At 38.8% G+C, this 26,732-nt stretch overlaps 1 protein-coding gene across 1 annotated transcript in view; it reads right to left on the reverse strand.

Annotated features, from left to right (window-relative positions):
• Positions 1-374: 374 nt before the first annotated feature.
• MMP20 (matrix metallopeptidase 20) overlaps positions 375-26,732 on the reverse strand; it is a gene marked incomplete at both ends in the record, with an annotated part of 37,350 nt that continues 10,992 nt past the window's right edge. Inside the window, 7 exons of the mRNA XM_081098761.1 lie at positions 375-475; positions 1,501-1,604; positions 13,604-13,760; positions 14,367-14,503; positions 21,781-21,922; positions 23,606-23,767; positions 24,570-24,695. Coding sequence (XP_080954887.1) covers positions 375-475; positions 1,501-1,604; positions 13,604-13,760; positions 14,367-14,503; positions 21,781-21,922; positions 23,606-23,767; positions 24,570-24,695 — 929 coding nt within the window. The remainder of the gene's footprint in view (positions 476-1,500; positions 1,605-13,603; positions 13,761-14,366; positions 14,504-21,780; positions 21,923-23,605; positions 23,768-24,569; positions 24,696-26,732) is intronic.

Below are 26,732 nucleotides of genomic sequence, written 5' to 3' on the forward strand. Positions count from 1 at the left end.
TACAAAAAAACTATAACATATGTCAGGGACTCCACAAGTAGGCTCTTCTTGGAAATAAAATCCAAAGTTATCAATTTACTTCAGGATATTAGGTAAGAAAAGAAATAATGAGCGTCTAACTGAAAAGTACACTGTGTTGATTCTGATTTTGTGTGAAGTTGACCAATAGGAATTTCTCATTTGGATTAAAATTATGAATCCACAACTATGAAAAAAAATGTAGAAGCATAATTCTTTTCAATGAACTTTAAGTTGCCCTTAGAACTGAAGGCCATGGGAAGAATCCCTACCCTAATTTCTGCTTTAGTCCTTCAACCCAGTTATCGGCTGCTTGCAGTCTTCTTCACTCCTTAGGAAAGACTAGACCTTTCTCTTTAGCAACCAATCCAGGAACTAGATTTCAGCACACTAACCACATCTTCCTTTTCTGTGTCATACTTGTATGCTTTTGGTCCTGAAAAGAAGTAAATGTAGCCTAAAAGAGACAAAGTTGAAATTGTGGTTACTGAAAATGACTTGCAAATGTGTAAATGGGAGGATGCGTAACTGTCATTTTTTTGAGGTGGCACCAAAGGGGAATTGGGAATGTGTCAGGTGGCAGTTAGCAAGTCCTCTGCACAATTCTCACTGAGCCCTAGGACCGGACACCTCTAACTTCTCAATCATCTCTCGTCTTCTCTCTTCCAGCCAGGTCCAGCCTCCTCCTTGGGGTCATCTGATGTGTCAAGTTCAATGATGCTTGGTGCTTCTGCTCAGGCTGTTCCCCTCCAGGAAGTCTCCTCCCCTTTCTTTCCCTAGTCAAACCTCTAGCTGAGGTTCCACCACGAAATCTCCAACTGTGAATGCTGGTTCTGATCTGTTCTTTCTCAGATCATCTCTCGCTATTATTGTGAAGACTATCACATGATTCAACACCAAATTATAGATAGTCTTGTTTTCTAGCAATTTAATCTGTGTTGGATGGAGGGGTTTCCCAAAGATATTCACCATTCTGTGAGAGCAGAGACCATATCTGGAACTGTCTTTACATTTCTGAAGTGCCCAGCTCTGTGCTATATTCTTAAAAAGAATGTGTTGACTGGTTCGAAAGATTCAATTAAACGTATTCAACCCGGTTCAGTTCAAGTCACCCTCCCAAACTATGTGTTGAATTTCAGGAGTTGAGGGATGGAGTGGGGAAAGACACTGGGAAAGTTGAGAGTATGTGCAATTTAAAGATAAACATGATAATTTTGACCAGGTAAACTTGATAATGTAGCTGACTAATGGACTGAAGCTGTACTTTTAAAACTTTCCTTTCTCAAAGAGAGAACCACAACAGCAGGCCTTTTATAGTTATTCTTCCTACGGGTTGATCTGGTTAGCTAAATTTATAAGGGGCTCGGGACCAAAGATAAGAATGAAGGACTCCCATTTGGAAACCCATTTTTTCTGTTATGTCAAAACCCAGCTTTCTTGTTACAACTCCACAAAGAAAGTTTTTTTGGTGAAAATACTCACCATTTAATTCCACAGCAGCATCTATTTGTCCATTTACTCCTGAAAATTCCTCTTCAGTATTCTTTGGATAGTCTTTTTCCATTTTCCTTTTTCGTTCATCATAGCTGGAGGAAGTATTATTTCATAAAAGAGGTTTTTATTGATTGTAGTGACATTGTACTAGTCAGGCATATTTAGCCAGGGCTGTCTTATGATTTACTTTAAATCTCTCTCTCTCTCTCTCTCTCTCTCTCTCTCTCTCTCTCTCTCTCTTTCTCTCTTCCACTCCCCCCAGGTTCTTGAGATTCTGGGACCACTAGCTTTTTCTAAAGCAGCGGTTCTCAATCTATGGGTCCTGACCCCTTTGGCGGTCGAACGACCCTTTCACAGGGGTCGCCTAAGACCATCCTGCATATCAGATATTTACATTACGATTCATAACAGTAGCAACATTACAGTTATGAAGTAGCAACGAAAATAATTTTATGGTTGGGTCACAACATGAGGAACTGTATTTAAAGGGCCAGAAGGTTGAGAACCACTGCAGAGTTTCTTTAAAAAATTGTCACATCTATTGTTTAGAAGTAGTTATTCTACTAGTATATATTATAGCAAAATGTTCCCATAATTTAAAAAATGTTGCCTTTCGAAAGGAACTCTACATATATTTTCATGCTTTATTTACTGTTTTAATTATTCTCTCTCTCTCTCTCTCTCTCTCTCTCTCTCTCTCTCTCTCTCTCTCTCCTCCATCCCCACCCCATGTATGAATTTCTTGGCTCACCAAACAGGTGAAAGTCCTTCAGAGAGGCTCTTATTCATGGGCTTCTTATTATTCACCCATAGAGGTGGGACTGAACAAATAATGCACAATGAATGAGCAAATGTGTGAAAGATCAGTAGGTAAAGATAAGAAACAAGAAAACCGGGAATAACTGAGCTCCGCTTTTTAAATCAATTCAATTGAATTACATTGCTTTTGTTTTCTGGGAAGATTATATGACTGACCTAATAGCTTAGGTAACTTTTTCTGGATCAGCAACCACCATTCAGCGATAACTCTCAAGATCGGTCAATGCATCTCTTTGTGATCAAAATTACTCAGCTTGTAAAAAAGACTGTGACTTGCATGAATCACCGTATGAATCATTGTATGAGTTCAGTATGTAAGCAGAGCAGGCTCTCATCTCGTCAGGAAGACTTCATTAAAGTGTAAGGAAGTCCCTTCTTCATCAGCACAGAACTCCCAGGGATGACATTCCCGGGGTGGCCACCCAAGTCCTTTCCCACCAAAAGGTTAGACAATTTTTCCTGGTGTCTGAACCACTGGGCAGTTGCCTGTGGCAACAGATAATACCCACTTTCTCCTGAAATGTCCTTCTCCTGTGGTTAAGAATACACAGGCCAGTGACAGATCTCTTAGGATACTGAGTAGAAGTTAAACATTGGGAAAAGAGTCAAGCTGAGCCCTAACCGGTTTGGCTCAGTGGATAGAGCATCAGCCTGCGGACTGAAGGGTCCCAGGTTCGATTCCGATCAAGGGCATGTACCTTAGCTGCGGGCACATCCCTGGTAGGCAGCGTGCAGGAGGCAGCTGATCGATGTTTCTAACTCTCTATCCCTCTCCCTGCCTCTCTGTAAAAAAAAATCAATAAAATATATTTTAAAAAAAAAAAGAGTCAAGCTGAAACTAGCCCTGTTGATATGGGGCTCTGAGGATGGGAGTGACAGCTAACTTTCCCAAACTCCCTTTCCAGGAGAGCCATGAGAACCTTCACTGCAGCACAAATGAAAATAGGAACCATTTACAGTATTTCATCATCTTCGGACATGCCAGCTCAATGAGAGGGAAGGCATGACTGCAAGGTATCAGGTGTGAAGTTAGGGAAAAAATGGAGACAAAAAAGGAACAGTCCAGGCACGTTGGCTCCCTCAGGGACTAGATTTCTTTTGCTCACTTTGTTCCAGAATCTGAAATCTGGAATTCTTCATTCAAAACGGAGCACAGATGTTCACATGGCAATCTCTGTTCACCAGGTTGTTTTCCTTCTCCCACTTCCCTGAGGCAGTCCTACTGAGGAAGTGGAAGCTTTGATGGGTAGGAATAAGGCAGATTATTTTAAAGCTGAAAATATTTGGGGGATGGAATGCAAAAGAATGCAAAGCTGCTACCAGGCATTTGGTATGTCTGTAGATACGGAGGGGATCACAGTGAGAGGGTAACAGATCACGTACCTATTTTGAATTCTTTGCCTAATGTTGACCTATGCTCAGGAAAAATGTTGGAATGACCTTCATATCTTTATCCTCTTTTGTCTGTTCTGATACAGGATTCGAAGCTGAACTGTTATAATTATAGCTCCTTACATTTGTGTATTTTTGACAGACATTTATGAGTGATTTTGAGAACTTAATCCCCATTTATATTGCTTTATGGTAAATTCTGCCTCAGTTCCGAACAAGTGACTGACTAAAGAATATTTACAGGGAAACCTAATACAAGTTGGGACCTGCTTGTATGATATTAAAACTGGATGGAGAAGTCTGGAGAGTAAGAAAGGACAGAGCAAAGATCTTTCCTGAGAATAGAGATAAAGCTTAAGTAATACAGAAATACATTTTCAAGAAAAAAGATGACTATTAATTCAATAGAAAACCTGAAAAAGAAAAATTTCTATTTTTATCTGTCTGCTTAGTTCACTGAGGTGGGTAGTAGTAACACCTAAAATTTTATGTATGTATAGAGTGTCCCAAAATGTATACGCACACTTTGAATAATTATAAAGGCAGTGTTTATTAAAATCACTTCATTTTCAAAGTTATCAGCTATTTAAGTGTGTATACATTTTTTGGGGACACCCTGTATATTCAGAGGATAACAAAGGTAATAATATTATATGTCAATAAAATTTCAGAAGAAAAGTTAGCAAAGCAATGTCCAGTTGCAAATTTTAATTCTCAATCATATTTATAGAAACCTAGGCAAAGTCCTTGGCAAAATTGTGAAATTATTTCTTTCCTCCAGCTCTTCTACCACTGATATATTCCTTTCTGCCCTCTTGCCTCCTGTCCTATAACTGCTTTCCAAAGTGTATTACTCTCAACAAACTCCATTTCAAAGTACCAGCCTAACACAAAAATCACCATTTTGCATGGATGGAATTGGAGAGCATTATGCTACATGAAATAAGCCAGTCAATGAAGGAAAAATACCACATGATCTCACTCATTCATGGATAATAAAGACCATTATAAACTTATGAACAAAAATAGATACAGAGGTAGAGCTGCCTCAAACAGACTGTCAAACTGCAGCGGGAAGGCCAGGGAGGGTAGGGGGGCAGAAGGGAGGGGGGGTAAGAGATCAAGTGAAGGATTTATATGCATGCATATAAGCATAACCAATGGACATAAGACACTGGGGGGCAAGGGAGGCCAGGCAATTGTCAAGGGTGGGGGAAAAAGGAGACATATGTAATACCCTTTGTAATACTTTAAGCAATTAAAAAAAAATCACCATCTTGAGATTATCTGATAACATATTAATATTTCATTTGAATCTTTTATGTAGACATATGTAGACAGGGCCTATATAACTAATACAGGGTCACCTACTTTTCATTTTACCAAGTAAGAACATTACCATCCAACCATCAAAATTTACCACCTATTTTCATTATCATTTCACAAAGAAAAGAAACTTTAACACCAAAAAGTCAGAAAGGACATACTCTCAGAATAAAAGATGGTTCTTGTCAATAATGTGTCTTTATCCTGACACAGGTCCCACTCCCCAACATGCATAATATTGTGATGTTGTTCTTATTTTGTTATGGGCTTATAAAAATGTTGTGATGAGCTAGCCCTTGATTTGTGGACAAACATTTGAGGTTTTCTGTTACAGAGCAAAGGACACAACATGTATAGTCAGATGACTCTGTTGCAGGCTCTGTGATCAGGGGAAAGTGCTCAGAGCTGTGAGCTCTGGCTTCCTTATCTGGATCATAGTGGTCCTGAGGATGAGAGACAGGTTACACACACACACACACACACACACACACACACACACACACACACACACAATACAGTGTGTCCCCCCAAAAAGTGCATACACACTTTAATAGCTGATACCTTTGAAAATGAAATTTATTTTAATAAACACTACCTTTATAATTATTCAAAGTGTGTGTATACATTTTTGGGACACCTTATATATACCTAAGATTTTAGATGTTACCACTACCACAAAATTTGTAGACACACAAGCCATAAGATGTGGTTTATTTTGGCACCAGGAACCAGGAATTCTGGCTAGTATGAGGTTAAGTGAACTTGTGATCCAACCTGGGATTCTAAATCATCAGTGAGTTTAATCTTTACCTAATCTTTAAACACACTTTATCTGGATAATAGTTTGCAATGTCAGGCACGGCTGCAGAGAGGTGGAGAAAGGAGGGCTGGAGAATGTTGGAGGTAGTCCAGAGAATTTAGCAAGAAAGGGATTAAGATTAAGAAGATCTGGGTTGGGGTAAGGGGGAGAGATCAACCAAAGGACTTGTATGCATGCATATAAGCCTAACCAATGGACACAGAAAACGGGGGGGGGGGGGGGGGGAAGAGGGGCGGGGGGGGAGGGCATGAGTTGGGGGTGGGTGGGAGAGCAATGGGGCGACAAGGACACATATGTAATACCTTAATCAATAAAGAAAAAAAAGATTAAGAAGATCTACTGGTATATTGAAGATTTTACTGAAGGTCAAAGGACATTATATAATGAGGTAAGAATGATGGGTATGGGTATTTTAATCGACAGTAAATAAATAAATGGTTAAATGAGTGAAGAATGACTATATGTTGTGAATGGGGAAGACCTCTGAATTTGGATTCAGAAGACATGAAACATTGCCTCGGATAGACTGTATTTAGCTGTGTGACCTTGGGCTAATCACTTAATCTCTCTGATTCGAAGTTTTTACCTGTTAAATGGAGATCGCAGTACCTGTGTCTCAAGATTGTTTAGAAAGCAGATGGGGACATAAGAGAAAATACTGAGCCTTGCTTATGTGTTAGGATTCTGTGTTAAATTCCCAACACATAATAAATTATCAATAAGTATTAGATGAATTTAAATGTTAAAAAAGAACTGAATTTGTATTATGAATTTACTGTATACTAACTACCTGCTGAAATCAATTGCATATGTTTTCTCATCACTTAGGTCTCGTCTGTGAAACAAGAAATACCAACTAAATTACCTAAATGCCAAGCAAAATGAAGTGACCTAGAATTATTTCATCATTTAATATTGATTGATGTGTATAGATGTTAAAGAAATCATTTCTGAGATTTAAACTTCACTAGCAATGTCATGGTGCCACAGATGTTTCATGTGGTATTTTGAGACATATTACCCTGCTCTCCACCTTTGTAACACAAGGACTGGGGGACTATTTTGGTAAAGTGTGTGTTTAATTTTATGCTCAGAACTCAGATTTGTTAGAATTTTGATTGTGATGATGTTTGTAACATGTCAATGGCAACACTGCCTCCATCCTGCCCCCTTTAAAGAACCAAACGAGGAGCTGTGTCTGCTAATGGATGCTTTAAAAAGAATGTGAGGAAGGATTGCAAAAAAGGGAATTTTTTCATAAAGTATCTAAGATATGTATTTTCATGAAGTTTCTTCAAGGAGATTTTTTCCTCGTGAAATGGAAAACTGGAATCTCCTTTGGAGTTAATAATCCACTTCTAGCCAAGAATCATATGGCTGTCATGGAGGAAGGGGCCTTTGCAATCTACAGCAGTGAAGGGTAGAGGGGAGAGTGGTCCGAAAGAGAAGGGAGAAGAGTGAGAAGCTGCCATGTTCCATCCCAGACAAGAGTTCAGGAACCAGTACTTGGAACAAAGAATTAGTAACAACATGGAAAAATACTGATGGTCTCAGTTACTACCTGCTTGTATGATGAGTCCAAGCTCATCTCTCAGCCTGAGTTCTCAGAGTTTAAGACCTGTATGTCCACTCTCCTGTGGACACTTTTATTCCTGGATCCCACCAGCACATTCTTTCCCCCATTGAATGGCCATAGCATCCTAGTCAAAAATCAACTGGCCATTGCCCAGCCAGTGTGGCTCAGTGGTTGAGCGTGGACCCAAGAACCAAGAATTCATGGCTTGATTCCCAGTCAGGGCATATGCCCAGGTTGCAGGCTTGATCCTCAGTAGGGGGCATGCAGGAGGCAGCTGATTGATGATTCTCCTCATTGAAGTTTTTTTCTCTCTCTCCTTTCCTCTTTCTAAAATAAGTTAAAAATATATTAATGTATATATAAATTAAAATAAAATCAACTGACCATGGATATGAGTTTATTTTTGGACTGTCAGTTTTATTCCATTGATCTATAAGTCTAGCCTTATGTTAGTATCACCTATTACTTTGTAGTAAGTTTTGAAATCAGGAAGTCTGAGTTCTTCAACTTTGTTCTTTTTCAAGATATTTTGGCTCTTCTGGGTCCTATGAATTTCCACATGAATTTTAAGGTCAGCTTGACAGCTTTTACAAAGAAGTCAGGTGGTATTTTGATAGGGATTGTGTTGAGTCTATAAAACAATTTGGGGAGTATCACCATCTTAAAAATATTAAGGTTTCTAATCCATAAACATGATATATTTTTTTCATTAGGACCTTGTTTATTTTCTTTAAACCATGTTTTGTAATTTTCAGATTATAAGTTTTCAACTTCTTTTGCTAAATATATATCTAAGTGCTTTTCTTTTTGATATAATTGTAAGTGAAATTGTTTCTTCAATTTTATTTTTATATTTTTCATTGAGGTGGCTAGAAATAGAATTGATTTTTGCATATTGAAATCATTCTCTGCAAATTTGCTGAATTCAATTATTAGTTCTAATAGGTTTTTCTAAAAAAAGAATTTCTTAGGTTTTTCTATATAAAATTTATGTGACATACAAATAAATATGGTTTTTTTCTTTCCAATTTGGATGTCTTTTAGTTCATTAATTGTTGCTTAATTGTCCTAGCTGCAATCTCCAGTACAATGTTGAATGGAAGTGGTGAGAGTGGAAAACTCTGTCTTTTTCTTGACTTTAGGGGGAAAGTATCCAGTTGTTCACTACTGAGTATGATATCAGCTAGAACTTTGCATGAGTTCTTTTTATCAGGTTGAAAACATTTCCTATTACTAGTTTGCTGAGTGTTGTTTTTTAAATCACACAACAGTGTGAGGTTTTGTCAAATGCTTTTTCTGCATCTATTGAGATACTTATGCTTTTTAAATTCTATGGTATATTAACTTTCAGATGTTAAACCTATCTGGCATTTTCCATAGGGAAAATCCCACTTGCACATGGTATGTAATTCTTTCTATATGTTGCTGGATTTGGTTTGATAGTATTTTTAGAGAATTTTTGCATCCATATTCATGATAGATTTTGGTCTGAAGTTTTATTTTCTTGTGATGTCTTTGCCTGGCTTTGGTATCAGGGTAATGCTGGCTTTATGCAATGAGTTGGGAGGTGTTCCATCCTCTTCTGTATTTTGGAGGAGTTTGTGAAAAATTGGTATTAGTTTTTCTTTAAATGTTTTGGCAGAATTCACCAGTGAAGCCATCTGGGCCTGGACTTTTCTTTGTGGGTAGTTTTTTTTAATTTTTTTTATTATGAATTCAATCTCTTCACTTGTTGTAGATCTATTCAGAATGTCTATTTCTTCTTGACTCAATTTCATCATTTTGTACCTTTCTGGGAATTTGTCCATTTCATGTTATCTAATTCGTTGGCATGCAATTGTTTATAGTATTCCTTTATAGGATTGGTTGGAATGTCCCCCTTTCGTTTCTGATTTTAGTAAGTGGAGTTTTCTCTGTTTCAAAGGTTAATTTACTTAGAAGTTTGTCAATTTTCTTGGTCTTCTTAAACAGCCAACATTTTTGTTTTGTTAATTTTCTCAAATTACTTTTTTGTTATCGATTTTAGCTTTTTCCACTGCAATTTTTATTGCTTCCTTCTTTCTGCTTGCTTTAGGTTTAATTTGTCCTTTTCTCTTTTGGTGTCTCAACATGGAAGGTTAGGTTACTAATTTGAGATTCTTTTTCTTTTTTAATATAGGCATTTTATATCTATGAATTTCACTTTGAGCACTGCCTTCCCTGCATCTATAAATTTTTGTATGTTGTGTTTCCATGCTCACTCATTTGTAAGTATTTTCTGATTTCCCTTGTGATTTCTTCGTTGACCCATTGGTTGTTTTAAGAGTATTGTTATTTAATTTTCACAGTTTTGTAAAATTCCCAGTTTTCTTTCTGATATTGATTTCTAACTTTATTTCTTCATCATTAGAGAACATATTTTGTGTGATTTCAATTGTTTTAAACTTATTGAGACTTGTACTCTGGCCTAACACATCACCTATCCTGGATAATTAATGTTCCACATGCACTTGAGAAGAATAGGTATTCTGCTGCTGTTGAGTGAAGTGTTGTTCTGTAGATATATGTTAGTCTAGTTGGTTTATAGTGCTATCCAAGGCTTTTCCTTATTGATATTGATGTTTAGTTGTTCTATCTATTATTGAATGTGAGGTATTAAAATCTTCAATTATTATTATTCAATTGTTGTTTTCTCCCTTTATTTTAATCAGCTTTGGGGTTCTGTTATCAGGCTCATAATTCTTATATCTTTTTGGTAGAGTGACCCTTTGGTCACTATCAAATGTCCTTCTCTATCCCTAAGACATTTTTTATTTTAAAGTTTTTTCCCCCCTGATATTAACATAGTCACTCTTCAGCTTTCTTATTGCATATATATATATATTTATACATATATATATATACACATACATATATGTATATATGATATATTCTATCCTTTTACTTTCAAGCCATTTGTATCTTTAAATCTAAAGTGTGTCTCCTATAGATAGCACATAGTTTGATCTTGCATTTTTAATCTAGAATGATAATCTCTGCCATTTGATTAGATTGTTTGATCCATTCACACTTAATATTATTAATGTAATTTAATATTATTAATATGATTGAACTTACATTTGCCATTTTACTTTTTGTTTTCTACATGCCTCATGTCTTTTTGGTTCCTCTATTGACCCTTAGATTTTTATTTTGCATTAATGAAAAAAAATTTAATGTACCATTTTAATTCCTTTCATAATTTTTTCACTTTTTAAGTTATTTCTTTAGTGCATACCATATACATCTAAATTTAGCATAATCATCTTCTACTAACTTAATTCCAGTGAGATATTAAAGCATAACTCTATATAACTCTATTCCCTACTCCTCTCTTTGTGGTATTACTGTTAAACATATTACATCTGTATATGTTACAAACCCCAAAATATATTGTTATAATTACTATTTTATATAACTCAATGTCTTCTAAAGAAGCTGGAAGAAAAAAGAGAAAATATATTTACAGTGTTTGTTATTGTAACCTCTTATTATCTTTTCTGGTTCTCTTGTTTGTGTGACACCAGTGTTACTATCTGGTGTCATTTCCTTAGCTTAATACAGTTTTTCTTCTACCCAACGCCTTTGTGCTGTTATTGACAAATATATTTCTATGTCATAAAGGCCTAGCAATATAATTATATACATATTGTTTTATACAGTGAATTTTAAATCCATTAAGAGAAGAAATATACATTGATGCTATCTTTTATAATTACGTACTTACATTTACTGGTTCTCTTTTTTAAAAAAAGTGGATTTAAATTACTGCCTGGTGACATTTATGTCCAGCCTGAGAAACTTCCTTTAGTATTTCTTGCAAGGCATGTGTACTAGCAATAAATTCTTTCAGTTTTTGTATATGTGGGAATGTCTTTATTTTGCCTTCATTTTTGAAAAATAGTTTTTCTTTGAACACTTTGAACACGTTTTCCTCTACTTTCTGGCCTAACTGGTTTAGCTGACTTTCAATCTTGGCCCCCCTCCCCCTCAAATTTAGTCACATTGCTGCCAGAATGATATTTTTTATAACATAAATCTTGTTGGATTCTTCCTTTATTTAAAACATTTAATGATATCCCTAATCTCAAGAAAATAAGACCTATGATCTTCCTATGAAAACACAGGTCCTCCACGATCTACACCCGGCTTATCCTTGGGCCACATCTCTCATTCCAGCCCATGTTTTAATCTCAGTGAACTTCTTCAGGGTTTTCCCACACACACAGGCTCGTTCACACATCAGTGCCTTTGCTTCAACTGCTCTCTTTGCCTGGAAGCCACCCCCACGCATCCCGCTTCCTGACTGGGAAACTCCTACTCAACTATCAAGATGAAGCTCAGTCATTGCTTCTGCTAAGAATTATTTCTTGGCTATTTCCTCTTCGTTTTGCCCCACTGGTCCCTGTACAGTCTTCTATTAGGGCACTTGAATTGTTGTTCATTATTTATCCATATATTTGCTCTCAACCGTGAGACTTGCTGAGGGCATTAATAGCACCTAACGTGAATTAAGAACTTATTATATGATATGCATTTCACATTTTTTTTCCATTCATCCTCACAAGTCTATGAAGTAGATACTATTTCTATCTCCATTCTGAAGATGATGAAAGAGAGACAGAAAGGTGATCCAAGTTGCCAAAGGACTGATTGCTGTTAGAGTTGAAATTAACACTCTTTCACTCCTGCCCAGACTCCCCGACAGCAAACTGTGCCTCTCTTGGTGTCAGTTTCTAGTACGGAGCCTGACACATAATTATGTCCAATATATGCAGGTTGAATGTGGTCGTTTGGTAATGTATTTTTTAAAATTTAAGATTAAAAGACAAGATTTGATCCCTACTCCTTCTTCTTGTTTTTGTTACTTATTTCTCTATGATGACTGACTATGTAATCCTTAAGTATACAGATCCATTTCCAGTATTCCTGGGCATTCAGGAAGGAGAGAATGTGGAAGACTGTGTCCTACATTGCATCAATCATGCCTTTAGTCTGTACAGAAAGAGTGATTTAGGGGTGAAAAGGGGCTGAGACCTGCACATTTGCAAATCGCTTTTCATAAAATTTAGAAAACATTGACCATCTCAAAGAATGATGGCATTGATTGATATACCCCCAGGAACTCCTTAGTGTGGCTTCTACTCTGATATTGGTAGGCAAAGGAGAAAAGTTACAGGAGAAATTAGCCTTAGGTGATGGGAGCAATGTAAAGAAGAAGAAGAAAAAAAAACTGGCTGTATCACTGGGTTCTGCTAGAAAGAGGAAAGGAAGGAATAAAAGTAAATGGATGTGTGGGGAAGTAGCCTAGTTGGTAAATAAAAACCCTTGGACCAAAGTGTGCCCTCCTGCTTCCAACCCAACCCTAAGTGCAGTCGCTTGCTTAGGATATGTTTTTGTTCCTCTTTTTTGCAGTCAAGGGGAAAAGCAATGCCAAAGTGAGAACTGGGAATATAGGGGAGGTGTGCAGAGGCAGAGCTTGGCAAAGAGTGTATTCATCCTTCAACATGAATCAGTTAAGGATAGAAACTCAGTAGGTGAAATGAGATGTGACCCTGTGTGATTGGCTGACATATGACACCTTATTCAGATCTGCTTATAATAACTCCCAGCAAGACAGGCAATGGAAATGATTAATAATTAATTTTGGATAAAAAGAATCTTCATGTTCTAGGTTGAATAAAAGGACTCAGGAATAAGACCTTTTCCTTTCAGCAGAACTTTCCTATAGTCATAGGAAAGAGCCCATAGCCATAACCATGTCCTATTGCCCCAAATCAGAGTATTCTGAAATGCACTGGTACTCACATAACGGGGAGCCAGTTCTCCTCCCAGGCATTCCCAGTGGGTAGTTATGTATTTGGGGGTGCCGCATCCACTCTTTTAGGTCACTGGGGGTCCAATTAATGAGTGCATTAAAAGATCAGGATGTTTGGTGTCCTAGTGTCCAAAGAATGATATTACTGAATTAACGTTTCACTTATCATTTGGATGGCTCCATATCTTGAAGACAGTGTCAACCCTCAGTAAATGGCCAAGAGTCAATGTGCCTGTTGCAAACTCGCCTTGCATTTATGTCTGCAAATGTTTTTTCCTTTCCATTGAATACATCTGGGCAATAAAAAGGAGGAAATGCATACCTGTAGTATTCATCGCCCACAAAGAAGAGAGTCTTCTGAGCATCCTTGAGATAGACGGCGGCATCTATTCGCTGGACATACCTTGGAAACCCAAAGTCGTAAATAGTCCGAGGAGGACCTTGTATGTGGAATCCTCTTGTTATCCAGTAGTGGGGGCCTAACAACAGAAGTTAAAGTTTACAAAAACTCTGTACCACTTACTGTGCACTTCACTCACGAGGATTTCTATGCTGGTCATAAATGGGGCATTCTGGGATATTTGCCATGGCTATAACCCAATAGGCGAGAGAAGCCTCTAACTATTCAATTCAGTGAAAGACTTAAAATTTGTCCTGGAGGCATCTCCCAACTACAAATAAGACAAAGGTAAATAAAATGCCCTGGCAAAGGTATAGCAGCAAAGGTATTGCTCTCCTCACATTGGGTTCCATGATGGCTTTCGTTAATTAGAGGCTCTCAGGAGGGTATGCCATGCCACTCTGAGAAGGGATCCTAGGGGGCAGAAACCAAGTTTCTAGCTCCCTAGGCACTGTCCCTTAGCATAAAGCCTCACTAGGGTAAAGGGTTGGCTCTGAGAACAGTTCGATAGTCATTGTCAATTCTGTCATTGCTACAATACAATGGGTGGCATTTCATATCCCACCTGAGAAGAAGTGACCAAAACATGCTCCATGATCACTGGACAAACATGGGCAGTGCCTCATGTTCCAAACACACCGGGCACTGCAGCCTGCCATTCTCTCTTCGAGGAACCGTAGGGTACCTTTAAAGAAGTAAGCGGTGCCCCTCTCTGCCACTTCGTAAGCTGCATCCACGTTGGACATGAGCTGTGGGAAGGAGCTGGTAATGGTGCTGGGCCGGATGCCTGCCATCAAGTGAACCTGCCGCCGCCAGAAAATCCTATTGGGCAACCCCAAAGAAATAAAGGTCAAGGGTTGATTTAGATAAAAAATTGAGCGGAAATGTACTGCAAGCCACACTTCAGAGGCCGTCACTACATGTCTCTTGCCCTTGTCTTATTTTTAAGGTGAATATATATTTTTTTGACCTTGGTAAAGAGTTTCTTCTCCCTTTCCATTCTGTTAGCATCTCTACAATCTTTCCTTCATTGATTTAAGGATGGGTAAAATACTGAAGGATATAGCAAGGAAACCGCATCAATTATTGGCACACTTAAGCTATGCACCTTCCTATTTGCAATATCATTTGATACAAATTTCCTTTTCCTATTCTGATCTTTTAAAAATTAAAATCTCACAAAGATTAAATGTGATCCAGGTGAGCATTATGAACATATAAATGAGCCCAAACTTTGTGGTTGGAAGGTGCTCATTATTCCCAGTAAAAACACAAAAATGTTAAATTATCATGCTGCTTATATATTTATCTATTAAAAGTATTTGTGCTTTTGAACTGGGTGGCTAATTAACAGAAAACTGGGCAACACACAAATTAACTGAGGGTTTATCAACTCATGAATCCACTTACCCAATATTATTTCCATAAAATATGGCAGGATACATGAGGCTTGTGAGTTGAAACTTTCAATGTATATGTAGTCCATTTTGATCTTTCAGATAAAAATTATTTTTATAAAATATGAATAGTTGACTCCATAGAAGCTAGAGTCAATATGAAAAATTATCTGTGGATGGGAAAACTGTAATAAAGTTTTGACATTTAACTTTCCATGTAGTGACTTAAAGAACTTCTCAAATTTTATGTTGGGTTTGTCTATTCAATTAATTCAACCAATATTTATGGAACATCAAAGATGAAACATTGAACAAGACCCAGGCTCAGCCCTCAAGAAGCTTGCAATCTAGTAGTTGAGACAGATAAGCAATTAGAACATTCTAATTCAGGGTGATTAGTTCTACAAAGAGTTAAGTTCCGGATGCTCTGGGAACATACAGAAGGGATACTTGGGGGTTTGGTGAAGGCATCTCAGATGAGGCAATTTGCACTGATGATGAAATCTAAAAGAGAACTATACTAAGAAGGGAAAAACAATTCTTTGTGTTTCCTAAATGGCAGAAAGAAAAGCATATTGTGTTTCAGAAGGTGTAGGCTAGAGCTCTGACTAGGGTCTCCAAACTTCGGTTTCATCATGCAAATGATGCGATTAAATGCAAATAATGCCTGGGCTAACCCATGAGATCACTGAGAATCAAAGGAGATAATGCATATGGAAGTGCATTATAAACATATTATCTTATAATAATAAAAGCATAATATGCTAATTAGACCGGATGGCTGAACAACCTTCTGGACAAAGCTGAGGCAGCCACCGCGGCTGAGAGGGCCAAGCCCCTTGCATGAATTTCGTGCATCGGGCCTCTAGTATTTTATAATTATAGAAATTATGATTTACTTAAGCCTTACCTATCCACTTACTGGGCACCCACCATAGACCATATGCAGGGGGCAGGAGTCCATTTTTAGGGTATCCTGCATCGCCTCAGGCCCTACACTTATCTAGAACACATAACCAGATGAAAATGGCTGAAGGGCCCAAAGTTCATCTGGTGGTTACGGGGAGACAGACCCGAATTAGGCTCCAGCTGTCCTGATTTTCATCACATACCTTATCTCAGCTACTGCTCATTCTCAGGCTGTGATCCTTGGTTTTTCTTTGTTTATAATTTGAGCACTCAGGCCTAGCTTTTTCTGAAGGCAAGAGGGACTGCTTTCTCTTGTCTTTTTTCTCCACCAGCACAAAATGAGCACAGGTTTGCATATCCAGACAATTTTGGTGTTATAACTGGGGCTGGGCAGTGCTATTGGAATCTAATGGAGGCCAGGGATGCTGCTAAACATCCCACAATGCACAGGATAGCCCAACACAACAAAATATCAGTAATACCAAAGTTGAGAAACCCTGATTTAAACACTATTACGAATATTATAATGTATACACTGTATGCATAAGATAGAAATAAACTCTAGTCATCACTTAAAGTATCACAAGTTCCAAAGGCATCCATAGTCATGAAAATTTTCAGTACACTAATGAAAAAATATTATGTCTGGTGGGTAATAAAACAACAGAGCACATACTCAGAGGATTTACAACCTTAGAGCTATAGATTACAATAATAAATAAATTAAAATTGACAAAAAATAGTAAATAACCTCCTAATACATCTGTAAATGGATTTAAAAAATATAAGCTCCACACCTCCAAATCCATGAGCTAGTTGGAAAAGAATAGCTGCAGGATGTATTGAAACTGGCAATGAAAACAGATAAATAAATCATATCAATAGTCTGTAATCTGATCTTTGATAAAGAAGACGAAACAATGGAATTTATTGATTTTGTGGACCTGCAGATTAGATATTTAGCTTCACTGTTTATCTTTGTGGGCCCAGGAGCAACACTGTACCTGGCACATAATGAGGGCTCCATAAATATCTGTGGGTGAAATATATTGGTGCCAGAATGTTGAGCAGAACTTATTTGATCATTAATTTTCATAGTCTCTGAAAGTTTCATTCCCTTGTATGAAAGAACAGCAACTGCTTCATGATGTTTGAGATTAGGCCACTTGTAACCTTCACCTGGTCCTTTGCAGCTCTAAGCCAGTCCTGTGAGCTCCTTGGGGCCAGGGTCATGTATTAGCCATCTTTTAAACCAGCGGTTCTCAACCTGTGGGTCGCGACCCCTTTGGGAGTCGAATGACCCTTTCACAGGGGTCGCCTAAGACCATATATAATTACATATTTTTTTGTGTGATTAATCACTATGCTTTAATTATGTTCAATTTGTAACAATGAAAATACATCCTGCATATCAGATATTTACATTACTATTCATAACAGCAGCAAAAGTACAGTTATGAAGTAGCAACGAAAATAATTTTATGGTTGGGGGTCACCACAACATGAGGAACTATATTACAGGGCCGCGGCATTAGGAAGGTTGAGAACCACTGTTTTAAATCTTGATTTAGCAGAGTGCCTGGCACATGATCCATGTTTGTCAAACCTTTGTTCCTTTTGTGATACCCAACCATCTTCATTCCACCTCCCTAACCTGATCCCATCAGCCTTTCATTTTTAGGAGATGCCTTCACCTCCGATTTGCTGGACTGTCAAGGTAATTCAGCACGAGCTGAATGGACACCTTGATTTTCCATCCTCTTCAACCTTTTACTCTCCTTGACGCTGTTCTCTGTTATTCTGTTCCCCAGTTTCAGGGGGAAGAAGTGTCTTTCTTCTTTCTTTCTTTTTGATGCTCACAGTTGAACTGCTGCTCCTCTGCCCTGAGCTTGGGCGATGTGGTGCAGTGACAGAAGCAAGGAATGCTTGAAACCTTGTTTCATCATCCGTCACTTAATTTGTCTGAGACTCAAGTACCTTCTGTTAAATAAGAGTGAGAGCAATGATAATATCTGTGCTAATACTTCAAAGGATCAATTGAGATAAGGCATATGGAAGAGCTTTATAAACTTTGGACTACTCTTTATTTAGAAAGACAGGTTTTCGCTCTATTTATTTATTAAATGATGACGTATACTACATAAACTTAGAGCTTATAATAGAGTCAAATTTCTTTTTAGTAAAAGGCGAAAGATTTATGCGATCTGAAGAGAAACCAGAGTATCTCAAATTTCTTTTTATATATGAAACTTTGAAGTACAAACTGCCACCTCTGGCTGAGCAGCCATTCCTTCTGAGCGTTCACTAACCAGGTTTGCTTCTATCAGAATACTGTAGAGGCCAAGAAATCCACTGCCGGAAGCCAATTCTAGCATGTCATAATTTCAAGAGTTTCATCAAAAGGTTGATGGAACTTGGGGACTCAACAGGGTTGAGTCACACATGTAGTCACCTGTTGGGAATGGCTGAAGGCATTTCCCCAAACCTGAATAGGATATAAAAATTGATTGCTTGGCTGCCAGATAGCTCAGGGTATCTTAATCTACATGTTATTGCCTTCTACTGGCCAAACACCTGAACAGCCGTAGGCTAATTCCCCCATCTGACAACGGATTCTGTATACGAAATCCTGACCCTTTGAAGTGTATATCCCTGCCTTGCCTCAGGACAAATTGTGTTAATAAAAAGCATGGGGTCCTGGGATGAGGAGAACTTAGAACTTAGATCTTAGTTTCCTTTAAGCTAAGCTCCTCTGACCCCCATATGCCTTTCAAAATTATGCTTCGTCTCTGGACTCCTATTTAATCTACGCACAGCCTTCTCCAGATTTCCTGAGCCCTTCTAGATGCTGGGACAAGAACCCCGGCAGTCCACCATGCAGCATCTCATGAGCCCAAGCAAAATACAGCTTATAAAATTAAAAACCCATGTTGAGACAGTGCTGAGGGTTAAAAATAGTCAAAGCTGTGCATGGTGCCCTTAAATTACCTGTCTATAACCATCTGAGAAGACAGTGGGGAACCATATTTACAAGCCACAACTTCAGAAGTAACAATGAGTCAGGGATCTAAGCCTGTAGCTGATGGTGATATTCTTTTTTTTTTTTAAATATTTTTTTATTGATTTCAGAGAGAGGAAGGGAGAGAGATTGAAACATCAATGATGAGAGAGAATCATTGATTGGCTGCCTCCTGCACACCCCCTACTGGGGATTGAGCCCACAACCTGGGCATGTGCCCTTGACCGGAATCAAACCCAGGACCCTTCAGTCCGCAAGCCGATGCTCTGTCCATTGAGCCAAACCAGATAGTGCTGATGGTGATATTCTCGATTGTATCCTTAACATGACATTGTGTAAAACTCAGAATATATCTGAGAGATGCAAATATCATTTTGGTGTGGCTGTAATTCATTTACCTCTTCTCTTCCCTAAGTGCTTGAGGAAATCTGGGATAGTCTCAATATATTTTCATCTATTATAAAGAATAAAATATGTAAATTAAACATATATGACTTATTACACCTGAAGTTTATTTCTCTCCAAACAGAACATTTGAATGTAGCAGCGTACCTTTATGAACTATGGAGACTGTGAAACATCCTCACAGTGACTTCACAAGGTACTGCATTCCATCTTACTTTGGAAACAAATAATGTGGTTATTACATCTAGCATCTGAAATGTCTCATCAGCAGACAATGTTGGTGATGGGAAATTCCAGGCTTGCGGTTGGGAGAGAACAGACGGGAGCCCTTTCATAACGGCCCCCAGGTTGCCATTGTAGCTGTGACTTGAAAGAATTCTTTGTTCTCTGCCTAGGCTTAGCAAACGGTTTGGGACTTTTGGTGACAGCCGGCAAGGGATCAGCGCTATAGAGTCATGGGATTCTTTCTCTGCAGGACACAGTAGGAGGCTGTACAGCAAGGCAGTTAGGAGCACAAGCTCTGCCCTAGGACAGTGTAGGTGCAGGTCCCAGTTCCACCCCTCACTAGCAACGTGTACTCAAAGAAGTTGCTTATCCTTTCTGTATCTTATAAGAAGAGAATAATAATTCATACATCACCAGGGCTGTTGTAAGGATTTGATAGCAAAGTGTTTAGATAGTAAGTACTGAACACACTCAAGTCACTATTAATTTCAGGTAACACCTCATTTTAAAATGGAGGAGGAGAGGTTCAAGGTCCCATGGTGAGATAATGGCAAGCCCAGCACTAGGACACCACTCACAATCCCTCCCTGACTCATTTCTACATGTCTCTTGTATCTATGCCTCCCTTTTTATTCTGTTACCACCCTCAGTATTTATACCCAAGACTTTGTCAAAAGGTGTAGCTTCTTCAAATAGTCATTAGGAATTGCTAAATGCTCATAGTTCGATAGAGCGCTTAAAAAAAAAAAAGCTTTTTAAAGAAAACGATTATAATTGCATGGAAAGGCATAATATCTTTAACTTCACTGTATCCTTTGTCCCTACCACAGTCACTGATCTTTGCCAAAGAATAAGCTACATACTACTGGGTGGCTAGCATCTCATTTCTTTGTCAGGGAATGAGTGCTACATGCACCCCTCCGGGTAATGTAAAATCTGACAACGTTGTCCCTTCAAAGCCAGTGTTACTGAGCATGGTGTTCCAGGTTCCTCCTGCTCTGTCTCTTGCCAATCACTCCTGAATCAATGCCCACCAATTCTGTTTAGTTTTACTTTTGATAATAGTAAATAAAAAGTCAATAATCAATGCCTTAATAAAAAAATCAATAAAATAAATAATAATAAATACCTCAAGTTTTTAAGCCTCAATCCATTGTTCATAACTTTTGATTCCCACTCCTAAATATTTATTGTGATCACTATGTGTTTGGCACGTCACTTGCCCAGGGTCAGAATTTAAACCAGGGGTCCTCAAACTACGGCCCGCGGGCCACATGCAAATACAAATATTGTATTTGTTCCCGTTTTGTTTTTTTACTTCAAAATAAGATATGTGCAGTGTGCATAGGGATTTGTTCATAGTTTTTTTAAACTATAGTCCAGCCCTCCAACGGTCTGAGGGATAGTGAACTGGCCCCCTGTTTAAAAAGTTTGAGGACCCCTGATTCAAACCAACTTAGCCTGATGCGAAAGCCTGGGTTCCTGGGCTCTGCTCTATTTTGCCTTTGAAAAGTTGATGCCCTTCCAATTGTTAAAGATTTAGTTTAAACTGGTCTTAATTTTAAAAAACTAGAAATAAAAAATTAGAAATAATCTAGATGTTCATAAATATGGGACTGCTTAAATAACTAATAATATATCTATTCATTGGGATAATATACAGAGAAGGGCCAAAGTAGATTTGCAGTTGTCTGTATGGAAAAGAATACAATAATTAATAAATAATAATACAAGAATAAACTGTTTTGCATACTCATAACTGTATACCTACTTTCCCCCCATCCTGTATAAATATATAAAATAAAGATAAAAATGAAAATTCATTGACATGGAAAAATAAGGTGTTGTTGAGTGAAATCGTTTATAAATTATTTTTTAAAATATATTTTTATTGACTTCAGAGAGGAAGGGAGAGGAAGAGAGAGATAGAAGCATCAATAATGCGAGAGAATCATTGATTGGCTGCCTCCTACACGCCCCACACAGGGGATGGAGCCCACAACCCGGGTATGGGCCCGGACTGGGAATCAAACTGTGATCTCCTGGTTCATAGGTCAACCATTAAGCCACTCTGGCCAGGCTATAAATTATTTTCTTTACACTTCTAGGACAACCTCATTGTCTTAAGCACATTTTAGGCTTACCGGTCCCTGAAGAGTAGAAGCTCCTTCCCCAGCATTGTCACCGCATCAAAGGATGAGCTGGAGTCACAGAGGTCAGGGTTGGACGGGTTATGAGGAGGCACATTTGGCACAGTGGGCTTCCCTGGGAATGGTTTCCGAGGTCCTAGGATTCAAAGCGACTTGGTCAAATGGCACTAGGAATCGAGTTTGTACACTTCTGCTCCAGAGACCTCACTGCGTTTGACAAGGTGATAAAGAGCATGTCTGTTGATGGCTTGCATCCAGCCCTGGTTCGCATCCAGCTTCACTAGTTACTGAGTGTGTGAAAAATGTGCAAATAATCAAACCTCTCGAAGCCTAAATTTTCTTACTAGTAAAATGGGCGGTGCAATAATACCTACCTCAGGTTTCTGTGAGAATTCTAGAATGCCTGACAGGACTTAGTACAGAGCTTGGTTCAAAGAATGGTAGCTATTGTTTTATTATTAGACACAACTTCTTTGATAACTACAGGTGCTCTAAGTTGGAAATTTTAAAAGTTGCCAATGATTGTTTCTTTGTAATTAAGTACTTCATTCTCAATAAGATGATAAATTTCTTATGTGTTTTCATATTATTTTCAGCCACTTCTGGGCATCCTACACTATGCATAAGTATTTTTTTAGGCACCTCAGGAAAGACTAAGCATTCTTGTGCATGGAGGTACACTGAAGGTGTTTGCTATTTAAAGGCATCATCTCTGATATGAGTAACTCGCAGGCCAAGAAACATCTATGCAGAGAATAATTTCCCCAAACTTTTGATCCATTATGGATAGAAGTGAAGCACTATGGAATAAAAGATATAGAATCTAGAAGAGGCCTGTACATTTGTGTCACTACATGGAGAAGAGCTATTCAACAGTCATACTATATGAACTGGTCTTTGTATGAGCAAGGAATATATCTTATTGTGCATTGCACTAGGCCCCTGAGTTTCTGGAGGTGTTTATTTCCATAGCCAGGGTTTATTATTCTCACTAATACACTTTCCCACACCCCCTGCCATATACACAAGAGAATAAATGGTGGGAAAAGGCGTCTTCTGCTGGACCCACCCCTTGGGAGGACTGCTGGTGGTTTTTATCTCCCACGCTGTTCCTGAGGGACTATCTGCCAGCAACAGAAGCATGAGCTGCCTGAGTCATTGCCTCTGGGGACAAGTCAAGTCTGAAAACCCGGCTCCAAGGCTTAAGGGGAAATCAGTTTCTAGAATTTTCTGCCTTTTATGCATCAAAGAAAAAGTGTCAAGGTCTAACAGTACATCAAGATTCCTCGTGAATTAATGGATTTGTCTTTTGTTAAAGAAGTTGGATAGAGAGTTTCTAGGAATCCTTTATTATGTTGAAAGAATGTTAACACGAGATAATTTTGAATATCTTGGGATACTTACTATCTTTGAGCCTCAGCTTTCTCAGCTATCAAATGAGAGAAACACTTCACACCCCACAGGCTGGTCATGAGGATGGTGTAGGATGACTCATGACAGGTTTTTGTAAACATGGTAGGTTTGTGCAAACTGCCTGTGCAACTGAGCAATGTAGTTATCATTATCATAATTGTTTTTAGAAAAATAAGGTCACTTATGCCCTGGAGGAAAGATATGAAATGTAATTGCACATCTTAGAGGAAAGCAATATCCATTCTGGTAAATAAGCTCTTCAAGGAGAGGGCAGAGTTGGGGCTGTGGTCTCTAGCTTGACCTTAATCTCTGCAGGTAACTCCTGGCAAAGTATATTTTCTCTAAGTTGGAGACCAAATGCTTGTGACTTTCTGAGTTAGTTGTCAAAGAAGTATAGCGATTGTACCGTACAATGCCTGGATCCCTTTCACGTCATCCTTGGGGAGGTGGAATCCATAGGGATGCTGGTACTTATAAGTTGGGTACATCAGCGCGGAGGGGTCTGTGGAATGGGCCAGGCCCAGGGCGTGGCCAAATTCGTGAGCAGCAACGGTGAATAAATTGAAACCTAGACAACACGAGAGAGAAAAAGGCAGCATCAACACAGGGTTTTATTTTCAATATCTTCTGTCGTTACAGGAGAAATTACACTCACATTACAGTTAACTTATTTTCTTTCCATAACTGGATCATTCCCAGGTTAGTAGGTTATTCTGGCATTTAGTTTTGCTTACTTTCCTCTAGTTCTTTCCCGCTTGGCTAGGAGGGGTTGCAGGGTGGGGGAAGAGGGAAATGTAAATCAACCCCTTTTGTTCATGGTCAGTGATGCTCGGCAGGTTGATAAACAAGGGTCTCATCAGAGCCAATAGTGGTAAAATGATAATAGCGGCAATAATATGTAGACATAGGTCACAGACGCTTTACTGGTTCCCTGCTATTACAGCCTTCTCTTTTTTTATCCTCACACGTTTCACACAAGAATTCCAGATGGCATGCATGATGTTCTGGAGTTTCATCCCCATCCCCATCGCTTCTCAGGAGAGTCCTGACTCCCTCAGGTCATTTCTGAATGCAGCCTATTTCCAAGTACAAGTAAAAGACAGTACATACTATGGAGGTGAGGAAACAGAGCTGTGTGTGGAGGGGGGAATTGCTGCTTCTTGAGATTATATGCTATGAATCAGAGACCAGACAAGTCTACAGCACAACTGAGGGAGGGTCTTTCCTTTTGGATTTTTGGCTTACTTGTTTTTCCTAGCCAGCCCCCCTAGTTAAAGGGTGGCCTGGGGCGTTGAACCTCAGGGTTTCATGATGGAGGCCCAGAAGAAGGTACAATATTTTCCAGGTTATGGTGAATTGTGCATATATACCATTCATTCCCATAGTCCACTTCTCAGCATTGTCGAAATGTGTATCTCCTCCCAGGCCTTCTCCAGGTGCAAATGCATGGGCTAGCGTCCCGCGGGGCCCATCGAATGGGTAGGAATCCCCATGATCTAAACAAGTGGGGAAAAATGCCAACAGCGTTTAGTCCATCTGGCAATGGTGGGATACATAACATAACTTTTTGAATAGCACTGATACTTCTCGTACAAATGGATTTTCAATATTCATTTTTTATAAGAAGTTCAGTGTCAATGAGTAATCTGTCAGTTGGAAAATTAAAGGCTTTTTTATATTTCAAAGATAGTAAGCATTAAAAGTAAAAAATGTACTCCTGCTATTGTTTTTACTGTGATAGCTATTAGTTGATGCGTGGCAGGCTGTGAATGGCACCCACGCCACAGATTACAAAAGGAGAAAGCACAGATGGTCATTTGACAGTGATCTCTTCCGCTGATTGGCATGTGGATGCGCTGGTAGAGTGCCGCTTTCAGCGCATGATTTAGCTAAGACAGGAACAGCAAAGTGAGCATGTGTGTGCTTCCTGTTTGAATAGCACAATCCAATCCAATCCAATTTAAGGAAGTGCCACAAATTTCTCTGTAATTTTGATAGACTTTCATGTGTAAAACTCATGACAGTCATAACAGTATTTATAAAACCCCAACTTTTAAAGCTTCATATATTTTTGTTTTATTATCTATATTTAATTAACACTTCTTTACAAACTTAATAGAAAAGGAGGAAGAGTAAAATGAGGGATGGTGTAGAAGCTATGTTTCACAGTTTATCAGGATTTTAGTGATGAAACATTTTATTAAAAAACAACAGATGTGGGGAGGGATCAATTGGGGAAATAGGAGACATATGTAAAACTTTAGACAATAAAAAAAAAACCCAAACAACAACAAAAACCACAACAGATATGCATACCCCGTTGGCACAGACACCAGTGTGGTGATGGCCAGAAGGAGAGGGGGCAGGTTGGCGGAGATGGGGAAAGGGGTGTAAATAGGGATGCCTGTAATAGTGCCAACAATAAAAATTAAGTTATAAAAAAGTAAAACCTCAAAACAACAAACAAACAAAAACAACACCACCAAATTCTGGTGTGTCATTTCCCAGGTTTAGGTGCACTGTAGGTTGTATGACCTGAGGCACCTAATGAAATGGCAGCACAGTCCCTAATAGGCTTGTGTTTTAGGGGACAGGGTGCAAGCATGAACGACGTTAACTCCATCACCCCAAGCTGCCCTGGCCACATTGTCCTGCCACTTTACTGGGGTGGCCTTGGTCCTCTGGGAGCGGAACCCACCATGGGCCGTCTCTAAAGGGCTTGTACTCAGGAAAAACTTGCTTGATCTTCTCTCTCCTAGCTTCTAAGCAGGGTTCCCAGGGACATCAGATTAAAATTAAGATCAAGACTTGAAATAAAAGGGACACTTAGAAATGTTATCCTTGGAGGGTAAGAGGCAGTGGCGATCACTTACCTTGTTTATAGGACGCTAAAGAGAGAAAGTCATTTCATGGCCTTTCCTTTGTCTACTAACTAGATAAGGTTTCTCTTGAAAAAGGTTTAGAGAGCTCCACCAATCTCTGCGCAAAGTTATGCCTCTATTGCTTGCCAGGGTGAGAAGGGATGGAGAAGCAGGCAAGTAGGAGGCAGGCCTAGTGATTCCACAAGTCGTCTGCAAGTGGGGGCCAGACGGCAACCCCACTCTCTTACCCACTGAAGGAAATAAATTTTACTGTCAGGGCCACTGTAAAATTTACTTTCTTCAGTGAGAATTCAAAGTGGGAGATTCTTGGCTAATATGGAAGGGGATATAAAGCAATGAATACATCACGGGAATGGTATGAGGTCATGTGGCCACCCAACCAATGGGAAAGCTAAATCTGACATTCTCTGTCCCTAATGGGGCAAAACCATAATGAACACATGTTACACGGAGTCCATTCTACAGCTCAGTCTAATAAAGACAAGAAATGTTGAGAACTCCTCTGGTTCTATTCTCTGGCCAGATGAAGATCATGACTTTGCCATGATCTTAGCCTCTGCCCATCACACTACTGCACCAAGAAGGATTGTGCTGATCACTTGGATTAAGTATTGTAGAAGGAAAAGTATTGGAACATTTCTCCTTTGGATT

The sequence above is a fragment of the Myotis nattereri genome (assembly GCF_964212035.1).
Source record: "Myotis nattereri genome assembly, chromosome: 9".
In the NCBI taxonomy this organism is placed as follows: domain Eukaryota; kingdom Metazoa; phylum Chordata; class Mammalia; order Chiroptera; family Vespertilionidae; genus Myotis; species Myotis nattereri.